The 19,066-nt window shown below is 35.6% G+C and overlaps 1 protein-coding gene across 3 annotated transcripts in view; it reads left to right on the top strand.

Annotated features, from left to right (window-relative positions):
* Window positions 1-19,066, top strand: part of CRIM1 (cysteine rich transmembrane BMP regulator 1) — a 163,582-nt gene that overhangs the window by 70,888 nt on the left and 73,628 nt on the right. For 2 of the 3 annotated variants that reach the window (NM_204425.2, XM_046938404.1), the window contains exon 3: window positions 12,634-12,876. The exons of the other annotated variant lie outside the window; for it this stretch is intronic. In NM_204425.2, the coding sequence (NP_989756.2) occupies window positions 12,634-12,876 (243 nt within the window). The remainder of the gene's footprint in view (window positions 1-12,633; window positions 12,877-19,066) is intronic. 3 annotated transcript variants of the gene reach the window in all.

Raw genomic sequence — 19,066 nt, 5'->3', positions numbered from 1 at the left:
AGAAAAGAGATGTTCAAATGGGAATTAGAGCAGTAATCCAAAACGTCTTAACGGCTTTTCTGCCATCTCTTCAATTACATGATAGGGTTGAAATTTTGCTGGCTTTCTTAATTATTTTTGATGTCTCATAGCACTTTGAATTAGTTTATTTGCTCATTAAGGTTTTTTCTTTGCAGAAATCAAATTTACATAGGAATGATTAAATCTGTATCACCAGTTAGCAACAACTGAATACATAAATATTTCTCATTCTTCCTGCTTTACTTCAGTGGCTGTTGGTTTATTGTAAAGCAGTGAGGACTGCTGTTAAATGAAGTGTACAGTGGAGGAGGAATCTTTAACGTGAGATACCTCATCATGGAACAATACAAGATTTTATTCTGTTTAATGTTTCTTCCTAGACAAGCAGGGAAAGACAATGCAAATGTTGTTAATTAAAGGAGTGTAACTGCTTTGAAACGCATGCAACGGAGTCTATGGTATTCAGGAAAGAAACGCTTGGTTGGTCTTGCCTTGTTGGATGTCAGCAGTTTTTCCTGGTTAGTACTGCTCAGGTTTTGCTGACTCCTACAATCCCAGTTGTCAGCTTGACATGTAGGAAGGAATATTTTCTTAAGCTTTTGGATTTCTTAATGAAATATATTGTGTCAGGTTATGTGATAAACGCAATGTCTAGGTTGTATGAATTATAATTTGTGTTATATTAGGTTACTAGCAAACACTAAGAAATTATATTTTCCCTCCATTTCCCCTTAGTCTATGCTTGGGTGATAGAAGGATTTTGTTCACAACAACAATCAAGTAACGTTCTGACCATTCTGCTTGTGTTGCCTTCTAGAGTGTGATTATCAAATAGAATCCCTATCATTGTGACATAAGAGCTGACAGGGGCTCTCTGTGGATATCATTCAAAACTGCATGTGTCATCTTCCTTCTTGTGGAGGTTTTTCAGGTTCTACAAGGAGCCTCTGCGAATACATAATTGGTTGCTCTCTCCTGTTTTGGAGATACCAGAATACCGCATATTGTGACCATATCCTTAACTGGTTTGTTAGTAATTCTTTAGCTCAACAAAAAATCTTACTTTCCCAGCTTAGTATCTTACAAGGTACTTTCGGATATGACTTGACTATTATCACTGCAAATTTATATTTAGAAGTAATGTACATGGATTGTGTACAGCTTCTGAGACGTGCATCTCATAGAATTGGGTCTAAAAATGGCTTTAGATATGACTGAATCTCAAACCTATGCAAGGAATACAGTCATGAGAGTCATTCTAGAAATTACATTAACTTCTATCACTTCACTTGTGAGTTGCAACCATATCTACAGTTTCCTTGCAGTAACCATCCTCACTGTGCACCTTGTTTCATAAAGGTGTGTAATATGCTTTTTAGTGTTATGTAAATAATACATTCAGTGCTGAAACTGCCCAAAGAAAATGTGTTAATCGAACACTTATGCTGCTGAATTTCTCAGTTTTTCTAGCTGCATCATGGAAGTTGTTATGCAAAATGCTACAGATATTCTTATCTTTGATGTTTGAAAGAAAATACTATTTTGTATTAAGGTAGATTCTTACAGAAACCAAGTATGGAAGATATATAGTACATAAGGCAACAGGTTAGAAAGGATTTGATGTAAATAGTTTTGGGGTTTGCTTTCAAGAGGGCATAAACAATAAATGGATAACCCAAGAGGAAAGGACAATGAAGAGGATAGAATAGGGAAAACACAGGATTGAAGAAGCAAAACAAATCTCTGAGCAAGGTAAATAGTGATACTCGCCTAGTTTTGTGGTTCTGATAAATGGAAAGATACATATGGGAAAAACTATTTTCCATACTTGCCGTCTTCTAAATCATTTCCCTTTAGGCTACTCTTGGAAGAGAGCTTTCTATCTAGTTTGTGCCCAACTGTATAGTTAAATGAGATCAGAAATTGATTCTAATGAAAGGACGTTATAGTCAACAATATGCTAAAGATGAGAGATTATTTTTATGTTTTGGGTGTAGGATTGTTGGGTCTTTTTCCAGACTTGCTCTCTTTTGTTTGTAATAAAAGAGGATAGCATTCATTCAGCTTTAAATACAGGGTTCCGAGTATAATGACTGCTGCCGTCAGCAAAATTCTTGTGCTAGTGCTAACAGAAGCTCAGTGCTGTGTAAGCTCGAACTTTGTGCTTTTTTGTAGTTTGGAAGTTTAATTCTCTCTGTGTGATGTTGCTGCTTAGAGGCAAAATAAGAGATGCTGTAACAGGGTGGGGGTATCTGGTAGCATTTAACAAATGGTGGATGCGAAGTTGTGTTCCAGTTGTGCTGTCTGTTGTGAGCACTTGATTTAGGTACCTGAATAGCCCTTCGTAGGCACCTGTTTATTAACTATGTGAGGAATAAAGAGCATGGATATTATGTGGGTCACTCTGAAAGTAATGCCCCCTATTCATTTGCATGGAAATTACGACGGATTTTTTAGAACACAATAACACTATTTGATAGATCAGATTCTCAGCTGTAAAACATAGCCATCACTGACCACCACCATGATGCTGTGCATTATCACCAATGATGAACAAGAGACTGCATTCTGTGCTCCTACTGCATTTTGTGTTCATAAAAATCTGCATCAATGGAGGTGACCCACTGTTTCACAGCTGCCATGATGGCATTGTTGCTAGGAAAATGTTGCCTACGCAGTCCATCTTTCATCAGCACAGATGGAAGTCAGAAGGTGCCAAAACTAAACTATAAAGTGATTGTGGTAGAATATTCCAGCCAAGATTGACGGTGTGCTCCATGATCTTCAAACTGGCATGGAGTCTGGCGTTATCGTGTTTCAAGAGAAAGGCTGTATTTTTCTCTGGCCTGACTGGAAGTTCAAACCTTCAGCTTACTCGGTGTTGTGATGTAGTGGTCAGAGGTGGTGGTTTGTTCAGGATCCAGGAAATCCAGAGAGATCAACTCTTCCCTATCCCACAAGGCAGTGCACATCACTTTACCAGCTGAGGGCTTTTTCTTTGACGGGGAATTTGCATGTGGCCAGCCACTCCATGAAATGCTGTTTTGATTCCAGTTTTAGCACCAGATTTCATCACCAGTTATGATGCGGTCCAGGAAACAGTCAAGTTCAGCATTGTATTGGTGCAATAAGTCTTGACAAACTCGCATACGAAGTTCTTCTGTTCGTGTGTGAGCATTTGTGGGACCCACCTCGTGCAAACTTTGCAATATTCCGGTGTTGCTCCATTATTTCTAACACACTGCAGCCAACATTAATCTCTGTACAAAGTTCCCTGTTTGTAATCCACTGATTCACATGAATGAGCTGATGGAGACTCTCTTCATTTTGGTGGTGTGACAGCTGTGCATGATCATAAAACATGGCTTGTCTTTCATGTTGCTGTCACCACCACTGAAATGCACCATCCACCGCTTCACTGTGCTCACATCCTCATCTCCATAAATGTTCAGCAAACATCAATGAATGTCAGTGGGTGCAGTTTTTTGTTTTGTTTTGTTTTGCAAGGAGAAAGTCAGTGACGTCCCTTTGCTTCATACAACTTCCATGTCAGACACCGCTTTGTCAGACTGCCCTTCTGCTGCCATCTGTCAGATGGCAACAAAATGGAATGGAATGGAGCAACTTATTTGGCCTTTTCACACTCTCATTTCTTGTAGTATTTGTTCTGTTTAAGGGCTTGTTATGAATATATCTATATAGGTGCAGTGTACTTTTTCATTTTTATAAAAAGCTATATGTGTCTATATTTCTGATTTGGATGCTGTTGTACTTTGGAAGCAGAAGGAGCAAGATGATTCTCAAATTTCTCATAACCTGTTTATTTTTCTTAGGAATTGTCAAAAACTTTTGTGCAAACAGTTGGACAGCTGTCTCCTCAACCTTAGACTGTACAGATCCTAGAATATAAATAAAATTATGAATGTTTCTTTTTCTTTTAGTGCTGTTTTTTTTTTTTTGTGTGTGTGTGTGTCTGTGTGTTCTTTTTTCCAAATAAAGATACTGTTTTTTTTTTATTTTTCTATGCATGTGATTGATATGATTTGATTTTTTCATACCTAGAAGTTAGTGCTTAAAACAGATATTGCATGTGAAACTTGGAATGTAGCAGTCAATTTTGTGACGCTTAAGTGCTTAACATTTTTTTTCCTAGTGCACATATTCTTTGGGTTCAAGAAAGCCTACATCCATAGACTATTATATTTCAAATATTCAAAATGTTTTTGCATTGGATATGAGAAATTGCCTCTGGAATAAGAACCAGAGTGCTTTAACTTCTCTTAGAATTGAATCTTCTGCTACACAGCTTATTTGTGCTTCCTACATCTTAAGTTTCATATGTAGTAGTTTCTTAGAAGACTTCATCTTGGGAGAAAAATTTTTGGTGTGGAATATCCACCATCTCCTAATTCATTACAATGATATTAAACAGAGGTTTGTTGAGTGTCATTTCTTGTGATTATTTCTCCAGATGTCAACTTGTTTGTACTTTTCTTAATCTGTACTAAACAGAACTGTTCCGAATATTTCTGCTTTGTCATCAGTTTAGTACCCATACAGAACTATGTACGGTTTGCAACTGCTTGTGTCCTTGCAATAAGGAATACTACTGCTTTATGAATCACCTGTAGGTAAACTTACTCCTAGTGTACATTTTTGCAAGTCATTGAAGCATATGCACTTTATACTGATCGCAAGCAAATTGTCTTCATTTTTTAGTTACTTCCAAAATGTTTTGGCATTCTTTGAAGTATTGGCTCTGTAGTTGAAAGCACCTCACTGCTGTTTACATACTTTCTTTGTTTTGAAATTTCAGTTGATTCACAGCTAAGTTGCTTGACCAGTAGTAGTATCATTCGTCCAGAATAATAGGCTCTCTGTTACAAAGAAATTGTAGTGTACAATGTTATTGTAATCAAGATGGTATTGAATATTTTTTCCCCTTTTTTTCGTTTTCTATTCTTTTATTTGTTTATTTTTTAAACAATGGTAATCCAGCCACTCAGCATATGCTGAGTACCTTGATGTATCTGTCAATCATAGGTGCATAACCACATCATTGTGCAAGTGCAAGCTCTTCATTGCTTTAAATCTGACTCCAGGTATCAATCTACTCATTTCTCCATCTGCCTCCTAAAGTATTTTAAATTTTGAAGTTCAAAAATGTTTTGACTTCATTAAAAACAACATGGTTGCTGGTAGCATGGATCATATCCCTGGAGTCGCATACTTCTCCTCCTGGTGTGCAGCCTGCTGGACTCATTTCCTTATCTTTATGTACTGCTTGTATGGTAAAACAGCTAGCATTACCCACAGTAGATCTGTATTGATCCTTGTTGGTGTCAAGCTGTTAATTTATATTTAAAAATATCTATATGCATTGAGAAGACATTTTAAATGAAATGGAGTAACAGGAGAACTAACTTGGTGAACCAAGCAAGGCGGTTTCTAAGCCTAACAGAAGTACTTTGAGCTGGGGGGTTTGAACCCAAGTGCAATTTCTGCCTCAAACTAGATTGCTTTCATTGAACCTGCAATTGCATTCAGATGCAAGAATATCTGATAAATCTTCACTGATTCTGGTAAAACCCTTTCCTTGGCAGACAGCATCTTAGTTTAAGGCATGACTGCCATTCTGGTGTGTGTTTTTTTTTTTTTTTTTTTTTTTTTTTTCAGTATTGGAATAGAAAAAAAATGAAGAAATTGAATATAGCATCCTTAATAGCTTTGCTGTTCAGATGGGATTATTATTTTACTTGATTATCTTGAGTGGCATAACCCATGTTTGTGGTTATTTGGTCCTTGAAGTGAAATGTCTTTGGCAAATCCATAGAAAACAGCATGTTGCAAATACGTATGTTGAGATGTGCATATTTACTTAAACTAGTCTATGATTGTCTTTTTTATTCTGAGTTTTCAAACCCATGTTAAATGCAGATTGTTGCTGTTAAATCACAAGAAGATTAGCGCATAATATGGGTCAGACAGATTGTTCCATCATGTGGTATGTGAAATCCAGGGTCTCAGAATGCTAGAAAGTGAATAAAACTCGTTCACAAAACAGAATGGATTTCAGATAAAGTTCCGTTTTAGGTAAAAGTTCAGACTCTAGCTGCTTTTTTTATTTGTAGCAGTTCATCCGTATACAGGACTGTGCTTATTGTGTGTGTAAGGTAATCTCATTTTTTAATCTACTATAACTGTCCTTTTGATTCTTGAAAATCCTTTTGGGTATTTTGCATTCCGATATCGATCCCTGTCTGTCTGACTGCTTCAGCTGGGTAATCATTTTTCTTGTTTATCTCTAATCCTTTTAATATTTCCTTCCTGCCACTGTATAGCAGTACAGTGTGCCTATTGTTTGCAGTGTATTTCAGTGCAAACTGTAAGAATGTACAGTAAAAGTGGCTGTATTTTAGCCTAGATTTCATAAGATCAGTTTACAAATAAAGAGGCAAAACTGGACAGCATGTGTCATCAAATCACAATTTGATCACTTTGCTTAGTCATACAGCATTCCTCATAATGAACCACTGTCTGGCTTGAACTTCTTTAAAAAATGAAATTCTCAGATATGAAGCTAGCTATTTCAAAACTGGTCTTAATCTTTATGTATCTTAGGGATGAACAGAAAAAATAAACTTTATTCTCTCTATATCTAAGTGCATCTATATATACAGAGATGTGTACATAATAAAAACCAGTTTTTGAAAGGGCAGCTGTAGAACAGGTTAAGTGTCTCCATAGAAGCATTAGGACCTGAATCTCCTACTGCTTTCTTTAACCTTCTACTCCTATTAAAACACTGTGTCCTTGTTTCTATGGTGACTGAGGGAAGACATCTGTGGTCACATGAATTTTTGACAATATGATAAAAATCACTCCCTCAAAATGTTTCCAGAAAAGCACAGATCTGTTTCACTTCACCTGAAGAATGAGAATAGCCCTCTGCCCCAGCAGTGGCTTTTCTTCTCACTTTCTCCCATACTACGCTGTACCTTTCACTGTGCTAACCAATGCTTTCACTGCTCTGCTTTTCTCATTAACTAAACTTGGCATATACTTCCTCTGCGTGTCAGAGTAGAGCATGCAAATGTAATGAAGGAAAAGAATTTGATACAGAGGTGAAATCTGTGAAAGCTATGTTTTTAATTCTTCATTTGAACCATTTTGATTTCTACACTTTGGTGGTGGCCAAGATGAGTTGTCTGGGGGCTCATATATGTAATATCTGTTTGTTTGGTGGGAGTTGTTTCAACTGCTGTACTTAAGAAAACAAACAAACAAAATTCCTGAGATCTAGGTTTCCTATATTCAGTGGCAGTATAATAAAACACTGCTAACTAGTGGCCATTCTAAATGTCCCATGTTGTATATCTCTTTCAGGAAGGTAAAGAAGTTACCTTCTGCCTTAGAAAGCACTGATTTAAAATAAAAGCTTCAGTAACTTGCCATTATATTTGCACTTCCCTATGATAACTTCATGAGGTCATGGGAAACGTCATATTAAAAATACGTAAGCGATTTTCAAATGAAGAAACCACAAAAGGTGGGTTTCTGCTTCCACCTTTACAGCTGTTGCTTTCCAACTGACTTCATAAAGGTGAAAAACAAATAAAAAGCTACCTCTTGACTTCTTCTTTTGATTCTATCCTTTTGAAGGTTGCTCTCCTTGCTTTCATGCACTTTACAGCAATTATGCTATGGTTGCATTGAAGGGTTATCTTGAATGTTACTGTGCCTTGAATTCTGACATGCTACTTCTGTATGTTACTGAAATGAAAATTGGATAAAAATAAAAACTATTGCTAAGAAATTCTGTCATTTTAAATGTATGATCCCTCTTTAATATTAAAGCACACAGCATGTTGTTACTTTGATAGTTCAGTTATTATTGATGTTTGTAGATTTTCCTTTGTCATATACTTAGTAACGGCAGGTTCTTTTTGCAGGCGTATTGCAAAGTTAGAGCAAGTAAACCTGAGTCTTCGGACCCACAGAAACTGAAGTTTGTCTTGAAATATGAAATAATTTATTAAAAAAAAAAATAGCACTGTCATTGCTAACTTCAGTGATTTTTTTATTAAATGGTCATTAAGGCTTCCTTTTTAAGTGGTTTTTTGTTTGTTTGTTTGTTTCCAAGGATAGAATTCTTAATTTGAATTCATCAAAATGTCAGTTCTTCTGATTGTGTTCATTGTGTTAAAAACATTATCTTTCCAGATATATTTCTGAATTTCTTGAGAAGATTGGCTGCGTCTGAATAGATAGTTTGTGTAACTTTGAGCTTGATTGATCCAGACTTTTCCTTTATCTCTGTAGAGATTCTTTGTTGGCTCAGACTGGCAAGATTGCGGTGTTACAGAATGCTTCTAGCTCCAGTGGTGCTTGATGAAAGACTATAAAGAGAACGTATCCCACAGAGAGGGCTCATCAGCAAGCCGATAGTGTCTTTTCTTTGTGTAGTCATTTGAAATGCTACTTTCTTGAATGTAGAAGCAACATTCTCAGAGAACAGTTTTTTTTGTTAAACTGGGTTGTAGGTTATCTGTTCCGATATAATTTATGAGAACTTTGATGGATGCATCCTTGACAAGTAACTAATTGCTCTACTTTTCAATGCTTTTCTTTTTTTTTTTTTTTAAGGAGAGACTGAAATGTGATTAAGCTGTGTGTGCTTTTTCCGTTAACTGTTTGATTCTGTGAAAAGCAAACAGCATATAGAACTTCATTTCATTCAATTAATTTGCGAGTTCTATGAGCTCTTACTAAAGCAGACAGCTTACTAAAGGAGACCTATCAGCTGCTTCAAGGGTGGAGGTTGAACAATGTTATAAGAATTTATTTTAATTAGTGTTAAAGTGTCTCAAGTATAAACTCTCAATTATAAATGAGACATCTGCTTTAAGTTTTCTTCCAAAATATGGTTATATGAAATAGATCTTGTGTGAGAGTCTGCATTATCAATTAGGAAAACGTGGTGCATGTCTATACTGATTTTTTTCATAGAGAGTCATATATATAATTGTCTCTTTTATTGAAAATCAGAACTTTTTAGGTTCAATTGACTACTTTGAAAAATGAAATTCTCGTGTGCCTGAACACAGAAAGGGATGGGAAATCTTGTAACAATTATGTACATTCTATTTATTACAGAAATAAGTTAAATCAGATGAGAGAGAAAACAGGGCCTTAGAACTGATACCTTGTTTGACTTTGAAGATGTCAGTCAGGAAGATACTGATTTGTGTAATGGACAACTCAGAGATAGACCAGTGCTTTGCAGTGCGTATGTGTGTATGACAGAGAAGGTTTCTGTTGTGGTCTGTTAAGAAGCCACTTTTCAATAGTTCCTATTGTGTAGAAAAGGGATAATGTAGCAAAAAATATTTCTGTTGAAGTACTTTGCAGTTTTCTGTGAAATTCCATTTTCAACTTTTTGAGGTAATTTGTTATATTTTCTTTTTTTTTTTCCTGCTCTGACAAACAGTTTCTAATATATATCCATTGTAAGAGCTGGAAGTGTTTGTTAGTAAAGGAGAATAATTTTTAAACAAGCAATTCCTCTTGTTTGATGAAATCTTAAGCATCCGTATGTAATGGGATTAAATTAGGAATCCTGTTAAAGCGGTGACATTTGTGGCTGTATTTGAATTTGTTTGCAAAATAGATGACAAATATTACTTTGACATCTCCTTAGGTCAAGCGATGAAAAGTTAAGCTAGTAAGTTAATCAAGGACAATGAGTTTTAGAAATATATATCATATAGAAAACTTGACCTCAGTAAATAAAGAAGATGCATATATTTGCAAGTTTGTGAGTTTCTGAGATAAAAAGAAAAACTTGAACCTTCTTTCAATGATTTCTTCAGAGTAATGCCTTCTGTTGAAGCTTTATATTGAGATGCGGAGCCCTCAAAAGCTGTTTCTGAAATGTAGTAAAAAACAGAGCTCTGACCTTTTCATAATGCCATGAGTGCCAGGCTCAGACAAAGGAACACAAGTGAGGTGCTAATTGATTACAAAGTTTTGACTAAAATATAGAAATGCTAATGTGTGAACTGTGTGGTTTTGTGTTTTAGATAAGATTCTTTCCAGAAGTGTGAAGTAGAGACTCTGCAAGGGAATAATTTAAATATTACCAACTGCATGTTGTTTTGGTCGCTTACTCCTTCCCAGAAACAGAAAACACATTCAAATGAATGACTGAATCATGCCCTGATCTGCAGAAAGGGGCTTTTCTTACCCTTGACTTAGATGTGCCAGGAGTTAGAGAACCTCAGTGAAAGTTACCTGTTGCCTGACACAGATTGGGTGATTCTACTTGATATTCCTTTTACTCAGTTTCTTTTGTATACTGGAATGGTAATCTTTTACCATGTACATAGGTTGAGAATATGATTTGGAAGCAGGATATTTATGAGTAGAAGTAGGAAGGGATTTGGGGTGGGTTTTTTTTTGTTTGTTTGTTTGTTTTTTGGTGAGGAGTGGTAAACAAAAGTAATAGTGACACTAGATTAAAAACAGAATCTTAAGTTGATTTCTAAGTTACCTGGTATTAAAACACAAACAGGTATTTGAAAGATGGTTGTTTGTTTTTAATCCATTTCCTCTTAAAGTGATGCAAGTTGTATTAAATAATAGCAGTTTGAAGAGTCGTATTGTATTCTGTTATAGTTATCTACATTAAGAACAATAACAGGAAAAATACTTCTGAAGTTAATTAACAACTGTGAAGCAGTGAGCGTTTCATATATATTTGTCATAGGTCTTTTTTTTTTTTTTTTTTTTTTTTACATTTTTATCTTCTTTCCACTGCCTGCAGTACTTCTCACATGCCAAGTATTGAAATATCCTTATTTTTTTCATGTTTTTCCTGGATGATCTTACCAACTCCAACGGTAGGCTTTCCATTGGTGCTCAGAATAAATGCATCTAGAGTTCTAATTCCCAATCTTTTGACAAAACTTGCATTTTTCAAAACTGTCTTAAGTTGGTCAAATATGAAGAGTCTGGAGATATATAAATACATATCAATACATATATGTATATGTTTTTCATCCAAACTATATATATATATATATATGTTTTCCATATATATATTATTATATTAAAATTATACATATAATTATACAAATTTAATAGAAATCATGTATATAAATTATGTTTATATATATGAATCATATATATACATACTGTATTGAGGAATGGTTTTAAACTAAAAAGAGGGGAGATTTAGGCTAGATGTTAGGAAGAAATTCTTTACTCAGAGGGCAATGAGACACAGGCACAGGCTGCTCAGAGAAGCTGTGGGTGCCCAATTCTTCAAGGCTGGGTTGGATGGGGCCCTGGGCAGCCTGAGTTGGTCTCCCCCAAGGCAGGGGGTAGGGACTGGGTGGGCTTTAAGTCCCTTCGTACCCAAACCATTCTGTGATTCTATGATTAGAGGTATAATATATACCTATACAAATTTATGGAAATGCAGTTAACTAAAAGTTGTACCTAGAGGAGGCTGCTTTCTAAGATAGATGGAAATAGTGTGGATTTTTTTAACTATAAGAAAAGAATTATGGTACTACATAGTGTCACATTCAAGTTATTATTCTGTAATACTCATCACTATCTCATCTTGACCTAAAGATGCTGTCTTTTTGAGTGTCTGGTATCCTCTTATTATCTAACAGTACTCAGGTGTGTTAAGAAAAGTGGGATCCTCTTGGATACGAGAAAGTTTTTTACTGTGAATTATGGAGTAAATCAGTCGCACAATCTGATTTCTCCTAGTATAGCTTAGGAAATTGGAGGGCACAGCACAACTTTTCTGTTGGAATTGAGATTTTGGTTTTTATTATGAAGAATCTTGACTTCAAGTTTTGGAAGACTGTTACCTAGTTTTCCAAGAACCTTCCATCATCGCTGTTGCTTTGTCTATGTTGGTGTTGTCCAGTTTGTCACGATTCACAACCAACATGTTGAACTTGTTCTTCAATACCCCTTCTTTAATTGTTGTGTGTCAGCAGCCAATGCCTCATTTTTCCTTGGTAGGCAAACATTTTCTCTCTTCTGATTTTCAGGCCACTGAAGTCATAGGAATAACACTTCGAATATAAGCACTGAGAACATATGCAGGGAAAATCTGCTAATGTATGGGGTTCCCAAAGCTGTGGGGTTCCCACAGCTTTTTGAGTATGTGGAATCTCACTTTAGGTCAACTAACACCAATTACTCATAATGCACAGTCTTATGAATGCTAAAGGTGTAGATGTGAGCACTGGGGCTGTGCATAGCATGACAAGTTGGTTCCTAATGTCATGGCCAAATGTGTAGTTTCACTGTTGTTTCTGAGGAATGAGTTCACCAATCACGCAGTTGGCATGAATTATGTATATATTAGAATGGTATTTTATAACGTACTTGCCATCTTGCAAATACCAAGATATCCTTAAGCATATTCCATAATTTTTGTTGGTCAATTTAGAAGCAGCATTTTTTTTTTCTTTCTACTGTCTTGGGGGAGTGAGAATAAAGGGAGCTTTATCTGAGCTCATCTTTACAGCTTCAGAATAGTGTTTACTGACATATATGGCATGCTGATTTTTCTCTCCTTTTCAGAAGAGAAACCTGATTGCTCCAAGGCCCGCTGTGAGGTCCAGTTTTCTCCTCGCTGTCCAGAAGATTCCATCTTGATTGAAGGTTATGCTCCTCCCGGGGAATGCTGTCCTCTCCCAAGCCGTTGTGTGTGTAACCCTGCAGGCTGCTTGAGGAAGGTTTGCCAGCCTGGCTATTTGAATATATTGGTTTCTAAGGCTTCAGGAAAGCCAGGGGAATGCTGTGATCTCTATGAATGTAAACCAGGTAAAAATTGATACAATTTTTTTTTTCAATTTTCATACTAATCTATCGAACAAGCGCAATTTATATAATTGAATCTGATAACACCTGTGTAGTATCTGAATGATCTTCAAAATTGAAATGACATTTGTGGGCATCGTCCACTTAAAAAAGTAATAATAATAATTTTTTCTTTCTCTTTTTCTTGAAACATTTTATTTAAACTGAGCAACCAGGGAAAAGCAACCTTGTGAGAATACTGTGTTTCAACACACAATACAAGTGAGGGTGACATATTTTGTTAAGATTTTATTCGATGAAGTTTTTTTCACCATAGGAGTATTTTGTGCATAAAACAGGAATCTTAATTCAGTGCCAAAGATTTATCTAGGTTACAAGTTGATGACCCTTAAAAATTATAGAGCAAGAGGACTGCAGAAGAGCGTAGTCAAAGGCTTTATAGCATTTGCAGTGTCTACCCATTTGCCATTACATGGGAGCACAAACAACCCTTTCTTGTGATTTATTATTTTTGGTGAAGTGGAAGATACAATTCACTTTTCTTTTTGATCCAAGCTTTGGTAAAGATGAGTAATAAAAATAGAGGAATGAAAGCAGGCATATAAAATAGGAACATCTAAAATTTCATATGTAAAGAGGTTCGAGTATGCTAAGTTATGCCTTTTCTTAAATACTCCACAAAATGTTGTACAATCTTTGCCTCTCATGCCTCTGCTTGGGTTTTTCCTAATGTCCAATGCAAATCAACCTATGTAGAAATTTAAGTAAATATTTTATTCTCTGTCTTGAACAGGTAGCAAACAAATCTTACAATAACATACACTCTAGAATGTTTTGTCAACCTCAATTGTCTTTATCTAGAATTAGCAAGTAGACATTTATTATGGTATAGTTTCACTGTACTTAGTGCTATGTTGTTTCTCTCTAAGGTTTCCTGAGTTTATCCACATTTCCTTAAAATGTGATGTTCAAAGGCAGAGTACTATTTTGGATGAGTCTTTGTCAGCACTAAATACATTAGTATTTAGTGTATAATTGTACAATAATTACTTCTGGCATTTCATACAAAATGCGGGTTAAGAGCGAACTCTTGAGATTTATTTAGTTTGTGAAATGCTGTGAGCCTGAGATTTTTCTGTAGGATGACTACAGAAACTACAATTGTTGGATTATGTGGTAATTTATTCATGTTATGGGTTTATGTGGCTATATATTGGTTTTCTAAAGTTCTTTGCATTTCTTATTGCAGGGAGATACATTTAGGAGGGTAGAGGAAGCAGGGGCTTTGAAGAGACTCCAGAAGGAGACTAACAGAATTTAAGAGAAGAATAGAGCTTTGTAACGGTGGTTAGGAATTGAGGGGCTAACAGAGAACAGAGAGTCTGAGACATTGGTTATCAAAGAAACACATTTTCATCATCTCCCGGAGTTGAGTAATTTATATGGTCTATAGTAAAAGCCTAGAAAAGGCAACAATCCTTGAAGCATCAAGGAGAAGTGAAAGAGAAGAGTAGTAGGAGTCTGCATTGGATTGGATATATGGAAGAGTGAAGCTGGGGGAGTAGGGAGGGAGGCCAGCAGGTTTGAAGACAACAGGAACTGAAGTGTTGGTGAGAGGGTCAGTAAAGTGAGCATTCTTGTGTCCAGGAAAAGATGGTTAATGAAAGATAAAATGATTAAGCTACTGACTACTTCCTTGCAGTGCCTTGATTTTAGGAAAAAAATGGAGTACTGTTACAGATGAATTTATTAGTCACTTTGTAGCCCAATTTTTGTCAAGTTAAACTTCAGCAGCTGTTCTAGTTGTGTTTTTCTTTGTGTGTGTGTGTTTTTTTGGTTTGCCTTTTTTTTTTTTCCTAAACCTTGATGTAGATGTTTATTCTGTTGGCTGTTTGGGGTAGTGGGAAGACTGTGAAAGAAAAACAAGTCAACGCAAGACTGAAAAACAAAGGAAGGAGTAGGTTAATGTTGGCAAGTGTTAGTAGACTACAAATTCCTTACCACTAGAAGACGTTTTGAGTTTGTTGTTTTTTTAATGGCAAATCTTTGCAAATCTGAACTGTTGCTCAGTTTTCAGAGGAGCCTTGTTTTCAAGGACTGTAAACTGTGCTTTCACAGACAACATAATTTGTAGTTGGTATGTGAAGAAAATCAGAATACTGAAATGTTTTTTTAATATTTCCTCATTTTTTTTATTTTTTTCAAATTTGCAAGTCAGAACAAAGTGACATGGTTTATGTTATCTAAACTTTTGTGTCATGTTGATCACTACGGTTTTAAGTAAATTTTCATTTCTTTCTTTTTTTATTTATGAGAATAAGCACTTGAGTATCTTGTTTTGTTAAGGTTTTGTATTCGTAGTCATAGAGTTCTAGAATAATTTAGGTTGGAGGAGACCTCTAGAGGACATCTTGTCTGTTCCATCTTTTCCTATCCTGTTTGTGCCATTTATTCTATGTGTATATATATGTACTACCATATGTGTAGTAACACGTGGGTAACTGTTCATGCAGAGTTTCTTATGGAACTGATATTGTCCATTCTGTTGAATAGTGTTAGCATGTCTGTGAAGTTTACATGTGGAATGGAGAAATTTTCTGCATATTTTACTACAGACTTAAAAATTGCAGTTCTGTAACTTCTGCTGTCTGGGTGCTCTTCTTTCACTATTGTGTCTCAGTAACCAGCCCCCTTAGAGGTTCTCAACCAGTAAGGAGATTCAGGTGGAAAGAGACTGCCAGAGTCTAGAAGGTGTGCTTCCTATGGTAGCAGTGCTGTTTTATGCCAATCTGAAGGGTTCGTGGAATTTAAGCATGAACTGTTTGCTTGTATTCCTTAAAAATACGTCACTGCTTTTCAGTTTACAGTGACATTGGGATTCTTCTGCTGAGAATTATGCTTGTAAATATACTATAATTGGTAACTGTGTTACTGAAAGGAAAATAGGAAGTGGTTGCCTTAACATTAAATGCTTGTATAAAAATTATTTTTTTAATTTCAAAATGTGCCAACTTTTCTGCAATACAATGATCACAGTGATCAGAGGCATTAGTATATAATTAAAATGAAGTCGTATTTTAGTAATACCTGTCTACTAACCTCCAGATTAACTTGACACAGATGTTCTTACCAAGTGTTGCACCAAGCAAGAGGGTTGCCACCCAGTAGATCAGGCTGCTCAGGATCCCATCCAACCCGGCCTTAGTATACTATGAAGTCCTGCATCCAAGTCACAGAAGAAAACATTAAAGAGAACTAGAACCTTGTAGAACCTCACCAATGACTGGCCACTAGCCTAATGTAATCCCACTTACTGTAACACTTGGGGCCTGACTCATCAGCCATTGCATTATGTTTTTAACTAACTTGTATGGTGGACTTTTTGTCTAAAAGAATACCGTGTAAAACAGTACTTCTACCTGCTGTGCATAAATAGACTTTAAGTAATAAATTCACTGAATAAAGTGTGAAATTCAGTTTTAAGTTAGAAATTATGGATCCTGTACAGTATTCAAAGAAATAAGGGTGTGGTTTTTTGTTGGGTTTTTTTTTTTTTGTGTGTGTGTGTTTTGTTTTCTTAAAGACTTTCTTTTCATTCATTTCTTAGTGAATAGTCTAAAATAGAGCTGCATAATGTGTTAACATTAAAATTAAAAATGACACGTGAAAAGATGGTGACGGTATGTGTCGTACTTGCTAAGAAAGCTAAAATATTGTTGAGTAGTGATTTTTTGAAAACAAGTTTGTTTCTTTAAAGAAAGTTAAAATCTGATCTGAGATGAATCTTGCGAAGCTGTGATACAGCTTCCACTTTTGAGTGAAGAAAGGTAAATAATATCCTACAGATATTTCTTATATCTTTACTGACAACTTTTTTTGTATACAGGGAGATGAGTAGTATCATCTCTTAGTTTCTGACATCCTTGGAAAGCTTTGGAAAATGTCTTTTGTGTTAGACAGAACCTCTGTTGAAAAAGTTGCCCATTTGTGATTTTTCTAGCAGAACTTTAATTTACTTATCATCTCTAACATCACTTCATGGCATGGGAATTATTCCAACTGACCTTCTTTTCCTGGTACCTAATCTTCATTTAAACACTTGCAATTGTAAATTGGATGTTACCATTTGGCATCTTTCTTCAGAGAATTTAACTTTCTGAGTAGTCAAGGCCTGATGGAAAGTCTGAGCTCAGAAATAAATTGTAATAAGTAGTGTTAGATGATGCATAGGGATCTAAGTTGTGCTCCACCCTGGTACAGCTTTAGCATTGAAAGTTCTGTCTGGAATTTTTACAGGCTTGCACAAAGGATGAGGGTCAGAAAAATCAAGTTTTATAGATAGCAGAAAGTATAGTTATATAACTTCTTTCCTTATTGCTTTCAGAAAGAGTACATGCTTGTTGCTTCGTTGGGGTTTTTAGATGCTTTCTTAGAAGGTGATTTTGAAAGGACTTAGAAGATGAGTTTGGAAAAAGATTTAAGAAAATCAATTGGAAAAGTCTCATACTTTTCTAACAGAGCTGGAGAAATGGCTCATAATGGTAAGGAAGAAAGCAATTAGAACTACTCAGTAAAAATAAGTAAAAGCAGCAGGGCTGTATTGGGAAGTATATGTGACAGTGAAGTTAATGGAGTCATTAAGTCAGTGAGAGAACTACTCTGGAAGTCTGGGAATGTTATCTTTTCTGTTGTGTTTAACATGTTCTAAGGTGTGAAGAAGTGTAAAAAGGATGATGGATTGTCAGAGACGAAAACAAATTAAATCATAAACATAATATATGAGTGTATTTTAGGATCCTGATTTTTTTTCAGGAAAAGTGGAGGGGATGAAGGAGGTGTGAAAGGCTTCTGTGGTTTTTGTTTTTCCTCCTTCTTTTGAAAGAGAAAATGTAATTAATGTTACCAAATGCAGTCAGGTTGTATTATGTTATTTATGAGGGAAGAGTTGAAGTGCATCTTGATATGAAAGCAAAGGGTATTGTGTGATGCTTCTTGGCTGTTGTAGAAGTTGACTGTACTCTTGCAAGAGAACTTCAGGAAACATTTACTTCTTGGAAAACCAAACCAAAAAACTATCAAAAAACACAGAGCCTTCCCTATGCTGAGCCAGTTTTGCACTGCAGGTGCAAATAATGCCTTGTTTTTCGGCCCTTAGATGTGCAGGCAGTTATTTGGATCTCTTCTCTGTACTGTGTATACTGTTCTTTGAGAAGCTAGTGCAGTATGTAAATGTGGAACTTCATATAATTGCTTTAATACATTTTACTAGAAAGTTATTTTCTCCTAATATGTATAGTTTTATGATTGGAGAATCTAGGTTTTGTAGTTTACAGAGGGTGGTTACGCAGTGCTAGAGGTGAGGCATGGTTTGTAGCCATGATAGGGTTTCTGCTACATTCTTATAGGAAAAAAAAAGAGTAACTAATAGTTACAAATTCAATGCATGAATTGAAGATTCATAAACATTGAGTGCAACTTCAGTAATTGGAAATTTCAACATGTTTGAGTTCTTAAAGTGATGTATTAGTCAAACTAGATGTCTAAAGCTTAATGTTTCTAGGGAAAACAAAGATAATTTTATTTAGACAGGATTTATAATTCTATTAGCTTTCTAACCCCAAACCTGTTCATGAAATGTACACTTCAGATAATTGCTGGAGTCAAAGTAAGACCTGAAAACAAAACTAGTATTTCAGTGGTGAATGGTTACTATCTCATTTTTTTGGAATGATAATGCAGCTAATCTGGAGAAAACTTTGTAAGTAACAAAGAATATGACTATGGATTGTTCTGTTACCTTACACTATTTTTTCAGCATGCTGGAAAGTTAAGCTAAATACTTTTTGAATTTTGAGGAACCTATTTAAATCTGAAATTAGCAAGAACATTTTTTTTCTGCTTCTAATCTCTTACCTCTCTTAACCTCTGTCATATGAGGAAAGACTGACAGAGCTGAGAATGTTTAGCCTGCAGAGAAGAGGACTCAGAGGAAGTCTCATCAGTGCATAGGAATGGTCCTGAACAGCCTCATCTAGGTGACCATGTTAGAGCAGGGTGGTTAAACCAGCTGGGCATCACAGGTCCTTTCCATCTTCAACTGTTCCATGATTAACTTAATAATGAAATAACATATATCTCCTAGCCTGGAGAGAATGTTGAGATGGCATATGAGTGTGGATTGTAAAATTCTGAG

This window comes from Gallus gallus, chromosome 3 (assembly GCF_016699485.2).
Source record: "Gallus gallus isolate bGalGal1 chromosome 3, bGalGal1.mat.broiler.GRCg7b, whole genome shotgun sequence".
In the NCBI taxonomy this organism is placed as follows: Eukaryota; Metazoa; Chordata; class Aves; order Galliformes; family Phasianidae; genus Gallus; species Gallus gallus.
This window is presented reverse-complemented; position numbering and strand designations above follow the sequence as displayed.